The sequence below is a fragment of the Oryzias latipes genome, chromosome 14 (assembly GCF_002234675.1).
Source record: "Oryzias latipes chromosome 14, ASM223467v1".
Lineage (NCBI taxonomy): Eukaryota > Metazoa > Chordata > Actinopteri > Beloniformes > Adrianichthyidae > Oryzias > Oryzias latipes.
In genome coordinates this window covers 3315625-3335162 of record NC_019872.2, presented here as the reverse complement: position 1 = coordinate 3335162, position 19538 = coordinate 3315625, and the positions used below count along the sequence as shown (strand labels likewise).

The window sequence follows — 19538 nt, the reverse complement described above, 5'->3', positions numbered from 1 at the left end:
CCAGCGTGTTCGCTTTCCAGCTCTCCACACCAAACATGAGGCTTTTAAAAAACATAAAGATTTTGTGGAACTATTAAAAAAATACTTGATGAATAAAACTGACTCGAGCCTGGGCAATACTGCCCCCAGAGGAGGTCAGCTGAAACTGCAGGCACTTTGTCTTTCCTTGAACAAAGAAACCGTGAGTCAAACTCTTAACCTGTGAAAGTATTTCACACAAATCTGTGACACTGATGAAACTGTAGCTTTTAATTGTACAAAAACAGTCTGCAAAATAACGTTCTGTTAAATGTAAACTCATGAGACATTGATGATGTTCAGACTCAGGAAGTGCAAACTGGTTTCGGCTTTCATCAGAAACCTTCCTCGTCTACTTTTACCATTTTGACGTTGGGTGACCAGATTTGGTTTTGTCCATACATGAAGCGGTTCTTCTTCTGTCTTGTGGGACCGGATGGTTGAACACACGCAGTCCGCTGGTTTCAGGTCTTGATCGGCGGAAAAATCCAAGGCGGGAAAGTCTAACAGTAAAACAGCCGCAGTGAAATGCAGAGAATCAGCGGAGCTGGAACCTGTGTGCCTCCCTCTGAGATGATCAACTCAACATTTACTCTTTAAAGATGGTGACTTGATTGTCTTTTCTCATAATTTTGATGGTTTTCCGCATTTGAAGGACTCCTACGTCCTTTAATGGGAATAGGGAAAAAAGCGTCTCAACAGCGGCCGTCACCAAACATCGACCTGTTTGAACCGATGGGCTGAAGACGTCAGCCTGAATCCTCAAAGACGCCTTTGGGTGGAGGTTTGGGGAAACACCTTCAGACCTTTCATTTTTGGAAGAAAAAAAAGCAAAGGAAGGACGGATGGACAGCTGTTTTTACACGAGCAATCAAGCCGAGACTGAATCCAGATCAGACATATCAGTGTCTAGGGATGTGGAAAACCTTGGAGCCCCTGGAGCTCCAAAGCAGCCTTCTGCTTCCACTCAGTTAAGAAGAAGTGAAGTTTTCTGTCGCGGCTTGTCAGGAGGAAACTATAGAGATATCTGTGTGCTAAAATGTTTTTCTGCTTTTTGAACGTTTCATTATTTTCTACCTACTTTGTTTTTCCTCCAAGCTGTCGTGTGTTTCGCTAAGTTTTGTATTTTGGACTTTTGAACCAAGCTATTTATATTGGGAAGGTTGTCATATTGACAGGATGTGACATCATCCACATGGAAGGAGAGGCTATCAGTTAATGGGACCCACCCCGCCTGCACGTTGTGTGAAACTTTTATCTTTAATATACATGCGATCTTTGGAAAATTACATTTCAGAACTGTTGGATACTAAACCTAACGAATGTGAACAAAAGGCAGCTTTGGAACCGGACTGCATGTCTCTAAGACAGTAGTTGGACAATTTTACATTCAAATGAATACGTTTGAACTTTACTGAGTATTACGCCCCCCAGTGGTTATCTGGTGATTCAAGTCTTATTTTTTGCATGGAAAGGTTTTCCTCTTGCCTTGGTTTAGTTCTGCTCACTCTCTACACATTAAAGTTAAATGAACAGGAAATGTTTCTATGCTAATGATACCCTGCTCTATTTATAAAACATCAATGTTAACGTTACTGCACGCTTACCTAAAACACACACGGACACCTGGAATAACTTCAAAACCAAACATCAAGGCTTCAGCACCACCAGTGGGAAGAGTCAGCGTCTCTCAAACGGGATTTGTTACTAAAATCACACATGAAACTCTCCTAAAAGTAGATTTTCGTCCACATCATTTAACAAAATCCACAGATCTCCTCCCAAAGTGCTGCTGAAATACAGTAACCCTATTTATCTGTGCAAATTCACTCCAGCTGATGTTCGGTTCTTTCAGAGCTGGAACATCTGTGTGCCTTTGTGCTGGTACTCTGTTAATCAGCAGAAACCCAGGAAACTTAAGTAAATTCTGACCTAAATGACTTTAGCTTCGACTGCAGGGTTCATGTGGTTCAGGTGGGATCATGTTTATCAGAGTTTGATGATCGTCTTCATTTTGGGCAGAGGTTGTATCACAAAACCCTGTAGGTCACATGATCAGTTGGCCAGCAAGCAGAAGGACGACGTTTGAGGACAACTTGCTGCTTTTGGGGGGTGGGGGTGGGCTGTCTGCCTGGATTCAGTCTGGACAGGTCACATGATCACAAAGTGTGATGTCAGAGCCAACAGTGCACGTGCACAGACGGTGTTGGTTATGTTTTCAGTGAACACTCAGGAGGACGACGGCATCAGCGGCAGCTCGCCCTGAGGGGAGACCGACAGGCGGCGCCGCGGACCAGCAGGAACCTGAACGCATCACCATCTGCTTCGTTTTTTAGTTCAGCGCTGCAGATGGAACTCGCCTGGAGTCCAAGGGTTCTGCAGTGATGTGGTTCAGGTCGCACTGCCGCGGCGTACACGCCGTTATCCCCTGTCAGGTGGTTGCAGCGACTCTGCAGCTGCCTGTTGGAAGATGCCTGTCTGGACGCCGGCCCCGCCTCTTGAGTGGAGGTAACCGGCGGCAGCGAGAGCCGCGGGGGCTGCAGCCGCATCATCGCCGTCGTCAATAAGCTCGACCAATGAGAGAAGGTGTTGTTCCTGAGAGTGTTGCTGATTGGAGGCAGGGAGGTGCCAGGTTATGATTAGGGGGTGTTAGGAGGAAGGGGCGGAGTCAAATCTTAAGAAAAAAAAAAGACTCAGTTAGAAAAAAGAAACCAAGTAGCTTTCATTTACAGACAAGTCAGTTTTCTTCTATTAAGTTCAAGTCCAATTCTGTACAATCCCGCTCAAAAACCGCCTGCTGCGCTGCCTCCCGTTCATCTGCCTCCTCCTCTTCATCTTCCTCATGGCACTCCTCATCGCTCTCGCTCAGCGGCCCGATGCTCGTCCTGCCCAGGCACTCGGCCGGTGAGCAGGAGCCCCGGAAGTCGCCCATGAATGGCTCCAAGCCCATGCAAATGTCGCTGCCACAGACCAGCCTGCCGCCGGCGCGCTCCAGGCACTGCGGGTCCATGCTGCGGGTCTGCAGGACGACAAAAGATTTCCCAAGCTATAAACAAGACAATGAGCAATGTGCAAGAGATAATATTGACTGCAAATCTACAAAGACCCGACCGTCTGTCTAAACTTTCAGCTCAAACAAGGAGAAGACTGATCAGAGAGACAGCCAAGAGAACCATGATGACTCTGGATGAACTGCAGAGATCTACAGCTGAGGGGGGACAGTCTGTCCACAGGACAACAATCAGTCGTATAACTGCACAAATCTGGGCTTCATGGAAGAGTGGCAAGAAGAAAACCATTTCTAAAGTAAACCATAAAAGTGTTGTTTAAAGTTTGCCACAAACCACCTGGGAGACACACCAAACATGTGGAAGACGGAGCTCTGGTCACATGAAACCAAAATCCAATCTGTTTGTTGTGAAAGCAACAACAGCTCTTCACCCTGAACACACCATCCCCACTGTCAAACATGGTGGTGGCAGCATCATGGTCTGGGTCTGCTTTTCTTCAGCAGGGACAGGGAGGATGGTTAGAATTGATGGGAAGATGGATGGAGTTAAATCCAGGAGCATTCTGGAAGAAAACCTGATGGAGTCTGCAAAAGACCTGAGACTGGGACAGAGATTTGTCTTCCAACAAGACAATGATCCAAAACATAAAGAAAACATACAATGGAATGTTTCACAAATCAACATATCCAGGTGTTAGAATGGCCAAGTCAAAGTCCAGACCTGAATCCATCAAGAATCTGTGGAAAGAAGCTCACTGAGCTACAACTGTTTTCAAGGAGGAATGGGCAAAAATGTATTGATGTGCAAAACTGATAGAGACAAACCCCAAGAGACTTACAGCTGTGATCACAGCAAAAGGTGGTGCTACAAAGTTTTAACTTGAGGGGGCTGAATGATTTGGCACACCCAATTTTTCTGTTTTTTATTTTTTAAAGTTTGAAATCTCCAATAAATTTCGTTCCACTTTATAATTGTGTCCCACTTATTGATTCTTCACAAAAAACTACAGTTTTATATCTTTATGTTTGCAGCCTGAAACATGGCAAAAGGTTGAAAAGTTCAAAGGGGGGGCAATACTTTTACAAGGCACTGTAGGTGTATAATTGTATAAACCCCTTTTGTATTTGAGGCTTTTATGTTGGTATGCATTTCTTATTGGACCAGACAGAAAAAAAAGAGGAGAGAAGGAGAGAGTGTGATGTCTGAATTCGAGGATAAGGTACAAAAGAAAGAGGGGAAAACAGGGGATTGAAGAAGTTGGAGGATGATATTTCTGATCCTCTATGCAAAATATGAGTCCGTTTTTCCCAAATGACTGGTTTTGGGGAAAGGCTAAAAAAAGGATCAGAAAACTTTATAAATCATGTTGCCATGGTTACCATGACAGGGGTACCCGAGGGCAACCATTACCTGTGTCATCTTGACAAAGTCGAGAACGGGGCGGGCGCAGGGCCGGTCGGGGTCACGGCGCCTCTTCAGACCCGGTTTGAACAGCAGCAGGTCACATGGCTGCGAATGACAGCGGGGCAGCTGGGGGGGGAGGCTGCGCCGCAGAGAGGACGGGGTGCTGCAGGCTGAAGACGGTGAGGCGGGAACCGCCCCCCCAGGAGGGCCGGCAGCAGCAGCGCCGCTGCCTGGCGGGGGTGCCGATGATTGGCTCGGCACTGGTGGTGGGGGGAGGAAAGTGGAGGCTGCTGAGTCTCTGATGAGCACAGGGGAGAGGGAGAAACGTCGCTGAGGAGGGGGAGGCGGATGCAGTGGGGAGGGAGAAGACGAGCAGGAGGAGGGGGAGGGGAAGAAGCAGCAGCAGGCTCCTCCCCCTGCTGCTGCCTCACTGGGGTCCCAGGGAAAGCTCCAGGGCAGGGGGGAGTCCGGAGACAGCGCCAGGCTGAAGAAGGTGGGGCTGGACGACGAGTGCAGGGACGAGTTCAGAGAGGAGCTGGGGGCACGGAGAGGACAGGCTCCTCCCCCTGCCACCCCCACCGCTATACCCCCTCCTGCCAGTGCCACTCCAGCACCTGTGGCCCCTCCCACAGCTCCTCCATGGCACTGCTGGCGACTGACGGGGGTCCAGACCCGCGAGGCGCTGGGCCGCCACGTATAGCGGCAGCGAGACAGGTCCTCGGGCACCGACAGCGAACGGCAGTGCCGCTTCGAGGGTGGGGGAGGAGGCGGAGGGGGTCCAGGCCCTGAGGGGTCGGTTGAAAGTCCAGGGACAGAAAGCTCAGATGCGGAGGTGCTGGGCACCAGTGGCTGCTGCTGAGAGGGACCCCCATCCAGGAGGTCGCCCCCATCCTGCAAGTGAGCATCTGGGGGCACAAGGGGGACAGGGCCAGGGGGGAAACTAGAGCTCAGTAACCCCCCCTGCACGCTGGACTTGGAGGGAGGGCAGAGCTGCCAGTAACTGCTCTCTGAGAGGAGACACACACAAACACACAACCTTGAAACAGAGCATCGCCTCGAGTTCATCTCGTCTATTGACAGGAGGGTGTCCAAGTCGTCCCTTAATGTTTCTGATATAGTACACTTTATCTGGCATTATCCCTTACATATCAACCATAAAAATATTTAAATGCCATGTTCTGATTGTAGCTCCCAGCGACCTTTACCATATGAACAAACACTCACCAGGCATCAAGCCATCTGGGGGCCAGCACTCTGCAAGAGTTTTCGGGTCCAGCAGGGACTGTGAAAACACAAATAAATACACTATTTCAGAAATTATAAAGAAAATACAATTTTGTTTATTTTCTACTAGCCTGCTGACATACCTTGCAGCCATTTTTAAACAAATCTTTAATGCCAATAATGTAAATAAAGGTAACTGGACCCTGAAGGCATTAATTTAGGTTTGCCCCAGCAGAGCAGGGCTCCAATACTAAAGGTAGATATTAGCATAAAAAGGCAGGTGTGAAGGTGAAAGTGCAGGTGTGAAGGTGAAAGTGCAGGTGTGAAGGTGAAAGTGCAGGTGTGAAGGTGAAAGTGCAGGTGTGAAGGTGAAGTTGCAGTTGTAATGGTGAAGTTGCAGGTATGAAGGTTGCAGGTGTGAAAATGAAGTTGCAGTTGTGATGGTGAAACCACAGGTGTGAAGGTTGCAGGTGTGAAGATGAAGTTGCAGGTGTGACGGTGAAACTGCAGGCGTGACGGTAAAGTTGCAGGTGTGATGGTGAAAGTGCAGGTGTGAAGGTTGCAGGTGTGAAGATGAAGTTGCAGGTGTGACGGTGAAACTGCAGGCGTGACGGTAAAGTTGCAGGTGTGATGGTGAAAGTGCAGGTGTGAAGGTTGCAGGTGTGAAGATGAAGTTGCAGGTGTGACGGTAAAACTGCAGGCGTGACGGTAAAGTTGCAGGTGTGATGGTGAAAGTGCAGGTGAGAAGGTTGCAGGTGTGAAGATGAAGTTGCAGGTGTGACGGTGAAACTGCAGGCATGACGGTAAAGTTGCAGGTGTGATGGTGAAACCGCAGGTGTGAAGGTTGCAGGTGTGTAGAGGAAGTTGCAGGTGTGAAGGTTGCAGGTGTGAAGATGAAGTTGCAGTTGTGATGGTGAAGTTGCAGGTGTGACGGTGAAACTGCAGGTGTGACGGTAAAGTTGCAGGTGTGATGGTGAAAGTGCAGGTGTCAGGGTTGCAGGTGTGAAGATGAAGTTGCAGGTGTAACGGTGAAACTGCAGGTGTGACGGTAAAGTTGCAGGTGTGATGGTGAAAGTGCAGGTGTGAAGGTTGCAGGTGTGAATATGAAGTTGCAGGTGTGACGGTGAAACTGCAGGCGTGACGGTAAAGTTGCAGGTGTGATGGTGAAAGTGCAGGTGTGAAGGTTGCAGGTGTGAAGATGAAGTTGCAGTTGTGATGGTGAAGTTGCAGGTGTGATGGTGAAAGTGCAGGTGTGAAGGTTGCAGGTGTGAAGATGAAGTTGCAGTTGTGATGGTGAAGTTGCAGGTGTGACGGTGAAGTTTCAGGTGTGACGGTGAATGTGCAGGTGTGAAGGTGAAACTGTAGGTGTGAAGTTGAAGTTGCAGGTGTGAAGTTGAAGTTGCACGTGTGAAGGTGAAGTTGCAGGTGTGAAAGTGAAGCTACAGGTGTGAAGGTGAAGTTGCAGGTGTGAAAGTAAAGTTGCAAGAGAGAAGATGAAGCTGTGAGAAGGTGTCATGTTTACCAGGGAAATGTCCCTCGGCTGAGCGGCGTCACCTTCCAGAGTCTGCTTCCTCAGACTCTCCACCAACAGTACAACCACAGCATGGTGGCAGAGGAGGAGGGGGGTGATGGGGGAAGGAACAAGGGGACAGGTGGGGATGGGGGGTAGAAAGGATGGGGAGGGAAAGGGGGAAAAGGAGGGACAGGGGTGCTGAGGCTGTCTGAGTGTCAGTGGGACAAGTTAGGGTTAGGGAGGGGCTAAGGGCTGAGACTCCTCCTCCTTACTGCCTCAGGGCCACGTAGCCCCGCCCACTTTCACAAGGACATCATTGGTTAGTTGTTGTTCTGGCAACACACCTGGAGATTACAAAATCCTTTTTAATAGCAGAATAAAAAAATGAAATTAAAAAATAACTTTAAAAAATATTAGCACAATTAAAAACCAATTTTTACACGTTTCCTGATTTCCAGAAGTATTTTTGATGTTTTCAAATGTGAATGAAATTTCCGCATGTGGATAGTCAACAGACTGAGATACCAAACTACCATTAATCTAACGCTCTCCTCTTTATCCTCTTTCTCACATCAACCACACTCATGCCCTCCTCCTCTTCATCCGTGAACCCTGTTCCTTCTCTCAATGTATCCATACCTTCTCAGTCTGAATTTATTTCCAAACATTTACCATGATCTGTTCCTCTGATGGATTCAGTCCGGATTCTATCAATTCTCATTACTCTTTGGTCACACATCACATCTGAAACCTTCCTCCATCTGTTCCAACCTGCTTGAACACCCCTCCTCATCTTTTTTCCTAATCTCTGTTGTTCTGGACTGTTGATCCTAAGGACTTAAAGTGCTCCACCCTCCTCACCTTTGCTCCCTGTAGCCTTACTGTTCCATTTCTGTTCTTCTCTTCTCGTCTTACTGCAGCTGACCTTCTTTGCTCTCCTTTCCAGAGCAAACTTCCACCTCTCTAGATGTTCCTCCACCTGCTCCCTGCTCTCACAACAGATCACATTATCATCTGCAAACATCACGATCCAGAGAGATTCCTGTCTAACCTCATCTCTTAGTCTGTCCATCACCACAGCAAACAAGAAGGAGCTTAAAGCTGATCCTTGGTGTAGTCACACCTCCACCTTGATATCCTGTCACACCTAAAGAAGATCTCACCACTGTCTTCTATCTAGTTATCATTTATGTCCTAAACAACTCCAATGTTTTTCCCTGTCACTCCAGACTTCCTCATCCAAACCACAGCTTCTCTCTCTGGATCCTGTCATTGACTTTCTCTAGCTCTACAAAGACCTGATGTAGATCCTTCTGATCTTCTCGGTTATTCTTCAGAAACATCCTCAAAGCAGATATAAAACATTTGAATATTTCTCTGCATGAAACCATAGTGTTCTTCACAAATGTTTACTTCTGACTTCAGTCTAGCTTCCACTCCTCTGTCCCAAAACTTCACTGTGACTCATCAGTTTTATTCGTCTGTAGTAGGGCTGGGCGATAAATCAGTTTTAGGGATAAATAATTTCCAGTTTCCAGTTTGTTGTTTTAGACGATTTATTTTAGGGAAAATCAAGATTTTATTTTCCCAGCTCTCTGCTTTTTTGGGCTTCCGCTGTTCAGAATAAAGTCGGTCTACCTCTCGCAACGAGCAGACACGAAAACGCTAACTCAAAGCCAAGAAAAAAAAGAAGAAGCTTGTTGTGCAATATTCACAGGCACACACAACGCGTAAAGCCCCCCGCCTCCACCCCCACCCCGTAACTTCTTCGTAGCGTTTAGTTTAAGCTGATGAATCAGCAGAACATGTGAGGATTTTACCAGGATCCAAAAAGAACTAGAGGATAAACCTGTTGGACTCACAGCAGCAACAGAATTTTTATTAAAAAGGGTTGATTTGGAGACAGCGGTGTCATAACACACTGATGCCACAATGCTAAGATGCTACGACGCTATCGTGCTATGACGTTAACAGCTACAATGCTAAATGCTACCATGCTATCATACTACCATGCTATCATGCTACACTGCTAAATTCTACGATGCTATCAAGCTACAATGCTAAAGTCTATGATGCTATCATGCTACAATGCTATTATGCTACAATGCTAAATGCTAGGATGCTATCATGATATGCTAAGCAGCTGTTCCGCGTGTCGCCAGTTTCCAACCACAAACTGGCTATAATCTCACAAAATGAACTTTAAGATGTGGCAGATAAATAAACAAAATTAATTCATATAACATATATAAAAATGTATTTTATAAATATAATAACAGAAAAAGTTACATTCCCTTTGAATGAAACTTTATCAACATAACATAGGGGTGTGCCAAAATATCGATATGGTGATACATCGCGATATTTAGTCCTGTGATTGATTCTTGATGCGTCTTCATCAAGTATTGACCTTTAATTTAGGCTTGAAGACCCTGTAAAACGTTATATTAATCGTCCTTTGGTAAGACAATTCTTTGGAGGGTAGATAGGGGGCACTCGTTGCGAGATTGGCTGTCGTGGGCGGACGAAGAAGAAAACATATTCAAACAGAAATGGCGGAGGGGAAAACAAGGAAAATAGCGAGAGCAGCAAGTTAAAAGACGCGCTGGCTGCATTGAAGCTTCATCACCCGGAGTTGTGTGAGAAAGCCATGGTTGTTAGACCCCCCTTCTCCACAAAAGGTAGACGAGCGGCGTCTTGACGCTAAAAAGCCTGAGGTTGTCAAGAAAAACATGAAGATCTAAACATACATCATATGCAGCTGTTCCCCAAAGGTTTTGTTCACATGTTAACTTTTAGATGCACTTTAAGTTCATGTATTTTATCCCTGGTAATTTATTTTGAAAGCAGTTCATGTCTTAAATAACTTAAAGGAAAGTTCCTAGCTACTTGATTTTTTTTTTCTGGGAGATTTTTGTTTTGTTTACACCACATTTGCACTAATTTGTGTCATTTATTTTTAACAAAGACACTATAATTTGTTCACAGAATTAATATCTGATTTACAGATATTTAAAAAAAAATAATGTAAAAATAATGTATAACTATTTGTTTTTCTAAAGTTACTACCATAACATTACATAGCCAACATTTATGTGAAAACAGCCCCCCCTCATGAGAGCGCTGCATCTTTGCTTTCAATAGCAACAATCTAAAACTTGATCCTTTTTAGGCTATTTTGTTCTGATTTCATGTAGAATTAGGAAATAAAAAGTGTTTTTTCTGTCAGTCTGCTCCCCTTTAGTAAATCTGTCCTTGTTTTCTCAGCACCTTTACATTTTTAGATTACTTTAAAGATGTGTTCATTCTATTTATAAATTACTTTAAAGCAATTTTATTTTCTTGAATGAAAATAAAGAAAAATCTTCAGCTGGTTCAGATTACAGGTAATTGACTGACACCCGTCTCCCCATGGGGGTACAGGGGGACTTTTTATCTGTGTTAAACAGAAGAAACAAGTCATTGGTGATTAAAAATAATAAAACACCTCAAAGGTGGCGTAAAAATGGCAAAAACAGAGAGCAAAGATTGATTTGAAATCAATACAGGAGTTCCTTAGAAAAAAGAAACGTTTTTTTTTAATCGGATGTTTTCATGATGTTGTGACTTTGTCTCTCTATGGGTTCAACATAATGTCATTTTTTAAAATAACACCTTTTCTTTGTGAAATAATGGAATCATTTGTCGGGTAAAAACTGAGCCTGGCTGGTGGATTTTTTTATCTACTGGTCAACTCGGCTGGTGAGTCAAAAATGAGATTTTGGTCTCTGAGGTTGTGACCTTTAAACTTGGAGCATCAAAACGCAAAGCTAAAGCTCCGGTCTTAGACGGTTCTGTTGTAAACATGATGATAAAAGGTTTAAATGCTATTCAGCAGTCATGCTGCAGGTGTCGCTGTCAACAAAACAGAAATCAGCTCTTCTGCTTTGTTCTGACCCGAAACCTTTAACCCACAAGCTCAATGAAGCTTTTTGTTTTCTGTCGGTATCTTCAGATTTTTTTAAAATAAAAAATAAACTGGATTCTTCCCAAACTAATGTCTCAGTTTTACACTGGATTAAATAAGTCTCATTGCAGATTTCTTTTAACAATTAGTGTATATATGTTTGTTTCAGAAACGTTTTTTTTTATATTTAAGTTGAATTTTAAAGAAATTGTGTTAAAGTCCCACTCCAATCATCATTTAATCTATTGGAAAAGTGTTCCCAGTGGACCAGAGCAAGCCTGTGCCAACTGTTCGTCACTCATCCCTTTATACTCTCTCCTGCTAGCTTACAGCCCCTTACAACTCAACCTAAAATTACCCAGAACAACAAAAACGGCGAGGAAAATCAGACGATGAAAACAAAGACATGTGGATGCATCAGAATGGAGCGGAGCTGGGAGCTTGTGGCTCACCCAGAGGATTTTCTACGTCACAAGAAAACTCTTTTAATCGTTTATCTGTCTGCTCCTGATTCACTAAAGTCTGAATAAAGAAACACTGAGAAATGCAATTTCAAACCTAACTTTCTTTATATGTGTCCTCCATCATCTCAAAAATGCCACAAGAATACTTTTTTTTAATCAGAGTGGGTCTTTAAAACAGATTAGTGTCTAATTTGCATTCCTGAAGAGTGTATTTTATGACCTAAAATTGGTCGTGTGACTAGAAGGTGTGAATGCTGCATTCTTGGTCAAATATAAAGTGGATGCAGAGAAGAGTTTGGTTTCTTCATGCAGATCCTGCTTATGGTTCAAAAATAACTGCTGTTGGTCTTTAAACACTCACTGAAAATCCTTTTTGGAAAAGCTGTTGCTGACATTTACATTTACAACTGAGAAGAAGACTTGGTAACTTTAAATGTTACCTGCTTATAGATGAAGATAAATCCAGACACCAACTAATGAACTTCATAACATCAGTTTGATTCATGGCCATTATTTGGTTGACACTACAGAAGCAGCATCAAAACATTTTTTTCTTTGGTTCCGATAAGTGAGTTCTTCCAAGCATCCAGGTGTTTGTTTGGCGGCCATGTTTAGTGAGTCCAAACTGCAGGATGTTTCCATCCCTTTTCTTTAAGGACAGAAAATACATTTTACTCTCCTGGCTATTTTAATCAATAGGTAATAATAATAATAATAATAATAATAAAACATTAAAGCTTTCTACCTAAAATGACATCAGATCTCCAGGTAAACAGACGGACTCCATCGTTTTAGGGAGGCTCACTTTACAACAGCCAGAGTTTTAAGCGGTTTCGGTGTTATTGTTTGTTCACTCGGAACCACATCAGCCAAGTTATTAGTGAGGTCAGGTCAGGACCCAAAGACCGGTTCCGGTCCAGACCAGGCCCTGCTGAGCTGAGACCCCACGGACCGGGTGCTGGGCGGGAAGAGCTGCCTCTTTTCGGGCTCTGAGGCCGCAGCCCCCCCTCCAGCTGCTGCTAGCTCCTGGCTAACGACTCCCACAACTTTCAATGGAGGATGCTAGCACGCGTCTGTGCACGCCCCCCGGGCCGAACCCCACTCAATTCCACGTATTTCTTAGCGTGTCGCTGTAGAACCCGAGCAGAACATAGAGTTTTACGATTTTGGACAGTTTCACACATGCGGTTCGGTCCGACCAGCTCACCTGTGCTACTAGCTAGCTGCCGTAAACTAAAAGCGGCCGTTTTTCAAGGTCGGTGCTGAAAATTCAGACATTTATTTTAATGAAACATATAACTGCAGCACGAACGTGCATTTCTGCGGCGCAGCTCGCAGAACCCGCAGGTTTGGGCTGGTCCGGTACGCGGACTTAGCAGGAAGCCCCGCTGCCGCCTCGCAGCATCCCGGCCGGAGAGCACCGGCTAACCGCGGCTAGCTCCGTCCGTTAGCTGCTGTGATTTGACGATCGCGGGATGCACCGGTCTGCATCCAGCCCGGAACCGCTACCTCTGCTCAGCCCGGAATCCCTCACAGGCCGCTCTGGGCTCAGAACCAGCGCGGGGGGGCACACGGAGGCTCCACGGGGCTTTTGTCAGCGTGTGGCCGGCCTGTGAGCTGCACGGCCGGCCAGTGAGAGGAGGGAAACACTGCGGGATGCTGCGGATGGAGCTCGGACTCCCGAACCGCATGCGGTCATTTCCACCGCGCTCTGCCCGAACGCGCTGCTTACCTTGTCGGGTGTTGAGGTGAGGCTTTCCCGGGTTGCGGCGTCTCTCGGTGTATTGACCCAGTGTTATCAAAGAGCAGAACTCCACCCGCCGCCGCTCACAGAACCGAGCCGATCACAAAGAACCGAAGCGCGGGTTCAACCGCACACAGCGGACACCGCAGCTGCGGGATAGACCCGCACATCGGCCGGAATTTCTGTCCGATGTCTTCTAATTATAACAGCGTAGTGATGGAGAGCCTGCGCGCACACGCCCGTGAGCGGCAGGCATTCATAAATAACATTTACGGTGCCAGGATGAAGAGGATGAAGAAGAGGAGGCGGCAGAGCAGAGGGGCGAAGCTTCACCTCCTCACGGCACCTGCCCGGCTCTGTCCAGGTTCGAGCTCCTCACGTCGCCCCGCAATCCCACTCAGAACCGAACCAGAGCTCAAGAATCCGGCAGCGACAAAAATAATCCAACAAGGGACACAGCGAGCCCGCGACGCGCAGGATGATGGGAGATGTAGTTTGTTGAGTGACAGCAGCTTGTTTACAGCACCGCGTTTGGGTGGAGGGGGGAGGCAGCTAAAGGGCGATCCGGCGCGCGGCACAGCGGTGGGCGAGAAATGTAGTTATTTTGTAAAATAACAACAAATATTATAAATATATATATATATATATATACAAATATATAAAAATATAAATAGGTTTGTATTAGTCTACCAAATGTGTACTGTGGGAAACATACAAAGTAATGGTCGTTGTGCTTTTACAATATCATTTTATCCTAATCCATCCATCCATCCTCCACTTATCTGGGACCGTGGTCTGGCTCTAATATTTTTTTACACTAAGAACATTTTTAGACTGAGACATTTCTTTCAGGTCCTTGTAACAGCACAACCAAGCAGACATATTTTTTTCCTCCAAGTGAACCAATTGAGAGAGTGTCACGTCATCCATAAAAAATGGTTTACTTCTGGCTCCAACACCATGAAGTCAATTCAGTCGCCATTTTTCAGCGATACGGGTGTCGCCATTTGAAGCCAGACGGCAGTGATTGGTCCGAGTCGGTCTGCATCTTTGTTTCTATGGCAACTACTGTCACCAATCATGAGTAATTTTTTAGGAAGTCCACACTCCTTCAACTGAAAGCGTCTCGGAAGAATCTGTTAATCAAACGGTCAAGGTGGGACCAGCGGGCACCACATGCTTTTATTGAGGCATCTGATTGGTCAATTCATAACTTGAATAACTTGCAATAAAGAAAAAATATAATAAAAAATATTTAAGGATTATCAAGAAGATGTTAAGAAAAAGGTATCAGATCCAGAATGGTTATTCTGACCAATAGAATGGCTGAGTAACAGCTGTTTTTCTTATGTTGGATTTTAGCTTCTTGGAACCAGCGGGTACTTCCAGGGGGGAGGGGTCACTCAGTCCAGTTTCCTTGTGCAGTCAATGGAGTGAACACCGATCTACAGATATGAACTCAAGTTAGAATCTCAGACTTTTGACATTAAAGTGGATCTGCCTCTTTCTCCTGTCAGCAGCTAAACCAGACTGCTAAATGGCAATGCATCTTTCATGTGTTTTGTGACATCTTCACAAAAACTGACTTCGCTGAGCTGCTCTTTGTTAAAGTACTTGATGAGTAACTTGATAACTTAATAACTTGATAAGTTAGCTGTTGGGGAATAGGTTTTGCCCTCCAGAGGATCGTTATTACTCTTCAAAAGAAGTGAGATCGGGGTCTCTGACAATGTGATGTGTATGTGTGTGGGGGGGTTGCCTCGTTCCAGAGACTCAATATACATTTGAAGTAAAAAAGTGTTTCAGCAAATGTTTTAAAGAAGACCCTTAATTACCTTGACAATCTCCTCCTTAGTAATAGAAGCATCCAGCGAGTCTGCCTGTTCCCTTGATAGTCAAGGCAAAGAGAGAGAGGATAAGAAATTAGGAATCTCAGAGTTTATTTCCAATCAGTCAAGGCTGATATAGGCCGCCTTTACACTGCATGGTTCAAGTGACCCAATTCCGATTTTTTCCTCTCATTTGGCACAGATCGGATATGATTGGTGAATGTGTAAGCAGGACAAAAGCGCATGGATTCCGTTTTTCTCAGATCGGATACAGGCCTCTTTCATATGTGGAAATAAATCGGAAACGAATCAGATCCGTGCATTTGCGTGTGCCATGTAAGCAGACAAATCGGACATTCCCCAGTAAATGCGAGTCTTACGTCAGTGACATCAACTCAGGACATAACCAACTGAGATCACATGACTTATTAAGGTGCTTTTTGTGCGCTGATTTTGCTGTCAGCGTGTTACCTTTCAGCCTCAGGCATCAGACCGTAGTCGGAAACCGCTGTTATGTCCGGTCCGGACGCAAACGGTAACTAATCAAGCGGGACACCGTTGCTATGGAACAGGCTAGAAGCCGTTTATTTCTTTGGGGGCCGTGTGTGATGGGGACCGTGTGTGTGTGTGTGAGCGCGCGCGCGTGCTTGCGTGTGTAACTTAAGGAGAGAGAGCGGGTGTGAGCGCGGAGCGGGGGAGTGTCGGAGAACCGTAAATCAAAAATAAGGTGTCTCCCCCAAAAGTTTTGGAGTCTTTCTTAACCCACTCTGGAGGCTGAGGGTTCAGAACGGAAAAGAGAACCCCGAGGAAATCTCCCGTGTGTTTCTGACCACGGTCGGAAAAGAGAAGTCATCGCGCAGGAAAGGTTCAACACTTGGATCAGACTGTTAGTACAGCACGTCTGCAACACTTCCTCATTCAAAACTCAGAGAGAGCCGAGCAGCCCTCCTTTTTACTCCCCCATGCATCCCCTCAGCAGCGCCCTAGGCAACGCCTCCTTCCGTCGCAGCCTTGCCTCCATGACAACGAGAGTCACAAAAGTCCGAAAGAGGTCCGCGGAAGGCGGAAATACTGCTACGTAGTCCTCAGAACGTCTACGTTTGATAGTGTCAGCATTGTATAGTGCAAATGCAAAAATCAGATACGGGTCACTTTTAAAAGATGATGTAAGCGGATCATCAAAAAAATCGGATACAGTCAGAAAATCGGATATGGGCATCAAGACCTGCAGTGTAAATGCGGCCAAAGAACTCTCTAAGGCCGCATTCACACTGCATGGTTCAAGTGACCCAATTGCAACTTTTTCCTCTCATGTGGCACAGATCGGATATGACCGTGAACCTGTAAGCAGGAAAAAAACGCATGGATTCCGATTTTCTCAGATCTCAGGCCTCATTCATATGTGGAAATAAAACGGAAACGAATCGGATACGTGCATTTGTGTGTGCCATGTAAGCAGACAAATCGGATATTCCCCAGTAAATGCGAGTCGTACGTCAGTGACGTCAACTCAGGAGACCACCAACTGAGATCACATGACTTATTAAGGTGCTTTTGTGCGCTGAGTTTGCTGTTCGAGGACAGCTGGAGCCCCATCAGCGTGTTACCTTGCAGCCTCAGGCTTCAGACCGTAGTCGGAAACCACTGATATTTCCGGTCGGGTCCCGATCGGGAGGCAAGCGGTAACTAATGAAGCGGGACACCGTTGCTCTGGAACAGGCTAGAAGCCGTTTATTTCTTTGCTTGAATCAAACTGTGAGGTTACACACATGCAAATATACAGATGTATGATTGGAAATAATATTGTTACCAATAGTACTGAATTTCACGAAGGGAATGTTTTTTTGTTTTTTTACTTGTCCTGTCCAACAGCTGGGCAAACAGATGACAGCTGAAGGCCTTTTGTGTTGGACATATTTTACTTGAACAACAGGGGTTATGAATCTTCAGACAAACCAAAGGTATGTCTGAATAAACCCCTTTTGGGGAGGGAGGGAGGGAAGAAGAGAGAGGGATGTTAGAGAGAGAGAGGGGGGGGGGTTAGAGGGTGATTATAGAATCATCTCAAATTCAACCATTCCCTTTCTGAAAAAGTAATCTATCCTAGAGACAATGTGTTATGAGGGGGAGAAAAAAAGTGTCATCTCTGGATGATGGGTTAAACATTCACCAAATATCTACGAGACCAATGGCTTTGCACATATCCTGCATAGCAGAAGTGATCCTGGGAGTGTTTTTAGAGTTTTTAAAATAAACCTGTGGCCTTTTTCTGTTGTGTTATAAAAATGTTATAAAAATTCATTTCATTTTTGCTTTTCTGAGTATTTCTCCTTTCAAATTGCTGTCAATCAAACTCTTGCAAAGACGGAACACATTTATGTCTCAATGGCCCAGGAGCACATTGCATAAGCTCCCTGATCTGCCGCGTCCAGCGTGCACAAGGTCAGGTGAGAGAGAAGAGAACGAGGCTCATTGCTCTGTTGCCCGCAAGTATTTTAAGTGCGTCTAAGCCTGTATTTTGTTGTTGGTTTAAAATTAAGGTTGTGTCCGAATTCCCAGCCCAACCCGTAACTACTAAAAAACTATCTAGTGTGGCACTATGTAGTGCTCTGAATTTTAAAAGCAATTCAGACACCATGCTCACTACTTTTGTTTTTTAACCCGCGGCTATGATGTCATCAATTTCACGAAGTTAAATTTAATTCATATGAGCGTTTTGTGAAAAATATTTATGAGTCCACTGTCCTCTGAAGATATAATAATTGACTTTATTTCAGAATTGGGTGCAGTCCATAGAAGAAGATACAAATACAACATACATAATAAAATAAAATAAAAATAATAGAGTATAATCGCTGTATCCAGTGTTTCCTCAAGGTGGAAGTGTAGCGGCAGGAGCTTCTTTTGGGATCAGTCAGAGACATGATAATTAAATTCTTAGATTTGTCCAGGCGTTCCATAAGGCCGTGTGTAAGCTTACGTAGTAGTGCTTCACAGGTGGGGATGTGAGCATCCACAAATAGCTGACTGGCTCTGTACCACCTGGGCACCTGTAGCAGAAGCCTAAAAACATGGTTACAGGCCACTAAGAAGTTACGGAATGTCCCACGTCCGTAGTTCCACCAAAGCGTAGCCGCATACAGAGGAGTGCAGTTAACTCTGAACAGGGAACACTTCACTTGAAGAGAACGCGTACTGAATTTTCTCATCAGCATGTTTGCCTGAGCATAGCGTTTACAGTACTGTCTCTGAATGTCTCTATCATCCCTCCAATCATCTGTAATGAAGTGTCCAAGATATTTGATAGTTGAGGTTTGTTCCAGAGGCATTCCACAGAGCTTAAAAACAGGAAAGTTTACATTTTTGTTGTCTTTGGTCCTTCCAATCATTATTTTTCTTTTAGAAGGATTGTAGTTAATATCAAAGCCTCTACCATAGTCAGAGAAAACTTTAGAAGTGTTTGTATGTTTGTACTGTAGGGGCTAAAAATGACAAGGTCATCAGCAGACATAAGATGATTAAAAGTTTGACATCCACAACACACCCAGTTTTGCACAGATTCAACTTAGTAGATAGATCATCAATATATACATTGAATAAAAATGGAAAGAGGATCCCTCCCTGTTGAACACCATTGCCTACAGAAAAAGACTCAGATAAAACATTTGACAACCATTGTTAGTGTACCAGCAAACCAGGAATCGTACCAGATATTTCGGCACACCTCGATTAATTAGCTTCTGGAATAGTTTGTGGTGGTTCACCCTGTCAAAGGCCTCAGTGGCATCAATAAAACACAAAAATACAGATGTATTCAGATTTAGGTATTTCCCTACTATTTCCTGTAATGCGTAAATACACATACCACTGCCAAGGCTTTTTTTTAAACCAAATTGATTCTCACTTGTTAAAAGATGCACTCGAGCCTAGTAAATAAAACATTCAAAGTTTTTTGAGATGTTGCTGGCAAGGGCAATCGGTCGGTAATTCAACATACTATTTAAACTGGCAGTATTGTCTTTAATGACAGGAAACAATATAACCGAGAGAACTAAATCAGGTAGGAGTCAATGGGTTAAAAAGCTAGTGAAACACATGGCCAACAGGGGCAGTAATGGAACCCTTGTGCTATCCTAGGAACTTTAACGTTGGGAGTTGGGTCATCTAGACCCACTAGACCAGGGGTCACCAACCTTTTTGAGACTGAGGGCTATTTCATGGGGACCAAGTGGTATGAAGGGCGCCACAGGACCTGTTTACTACCCCCCCCCCCCACACACACACACATACACATACACACAAACACAATTTGAGGACGTACTTTTGTGTGCCCTATTTTAATTGCTCATTTTTCACAAAAAATGCATGCATTTTCTAGACTCGTA

The 19538-nt window shown here is 44.9% G+C and overlaps 1 protein-coding gene across 1 annotated transcript; it reads right to left on the bottom strand.

Annotated features, from left to right (window-relative positions):
* Positions 1-223: 223 nt before the first annotated feature.
* LOC101160091 (protein FAM53C-like) lies at positions 224-13834 on the bottom strand. The gene is made up of 5 exons (XM_023962442.1): positions 13313-13834; positions 7180-7514; positions 5658-5715; positions 4440-5440; positions 224-3037 (listed from the first exon to the last, which is right to left on the bottom strand). The coding sequence occupies exons 3-5, from the start codon at positions 5662-5664 to the stop codon at positions 2756-2758; spliced, it is 1290 nt and encodes a 429-aa protein (XP_023818210.1). The 5' UTR covers positions 5665-5715; positions 7180-7514; positions 13313-13834; the 3' UTR covers positions 224-2755.
* Positions 13835-19538: the final 5704 nt, after the last annotated feature.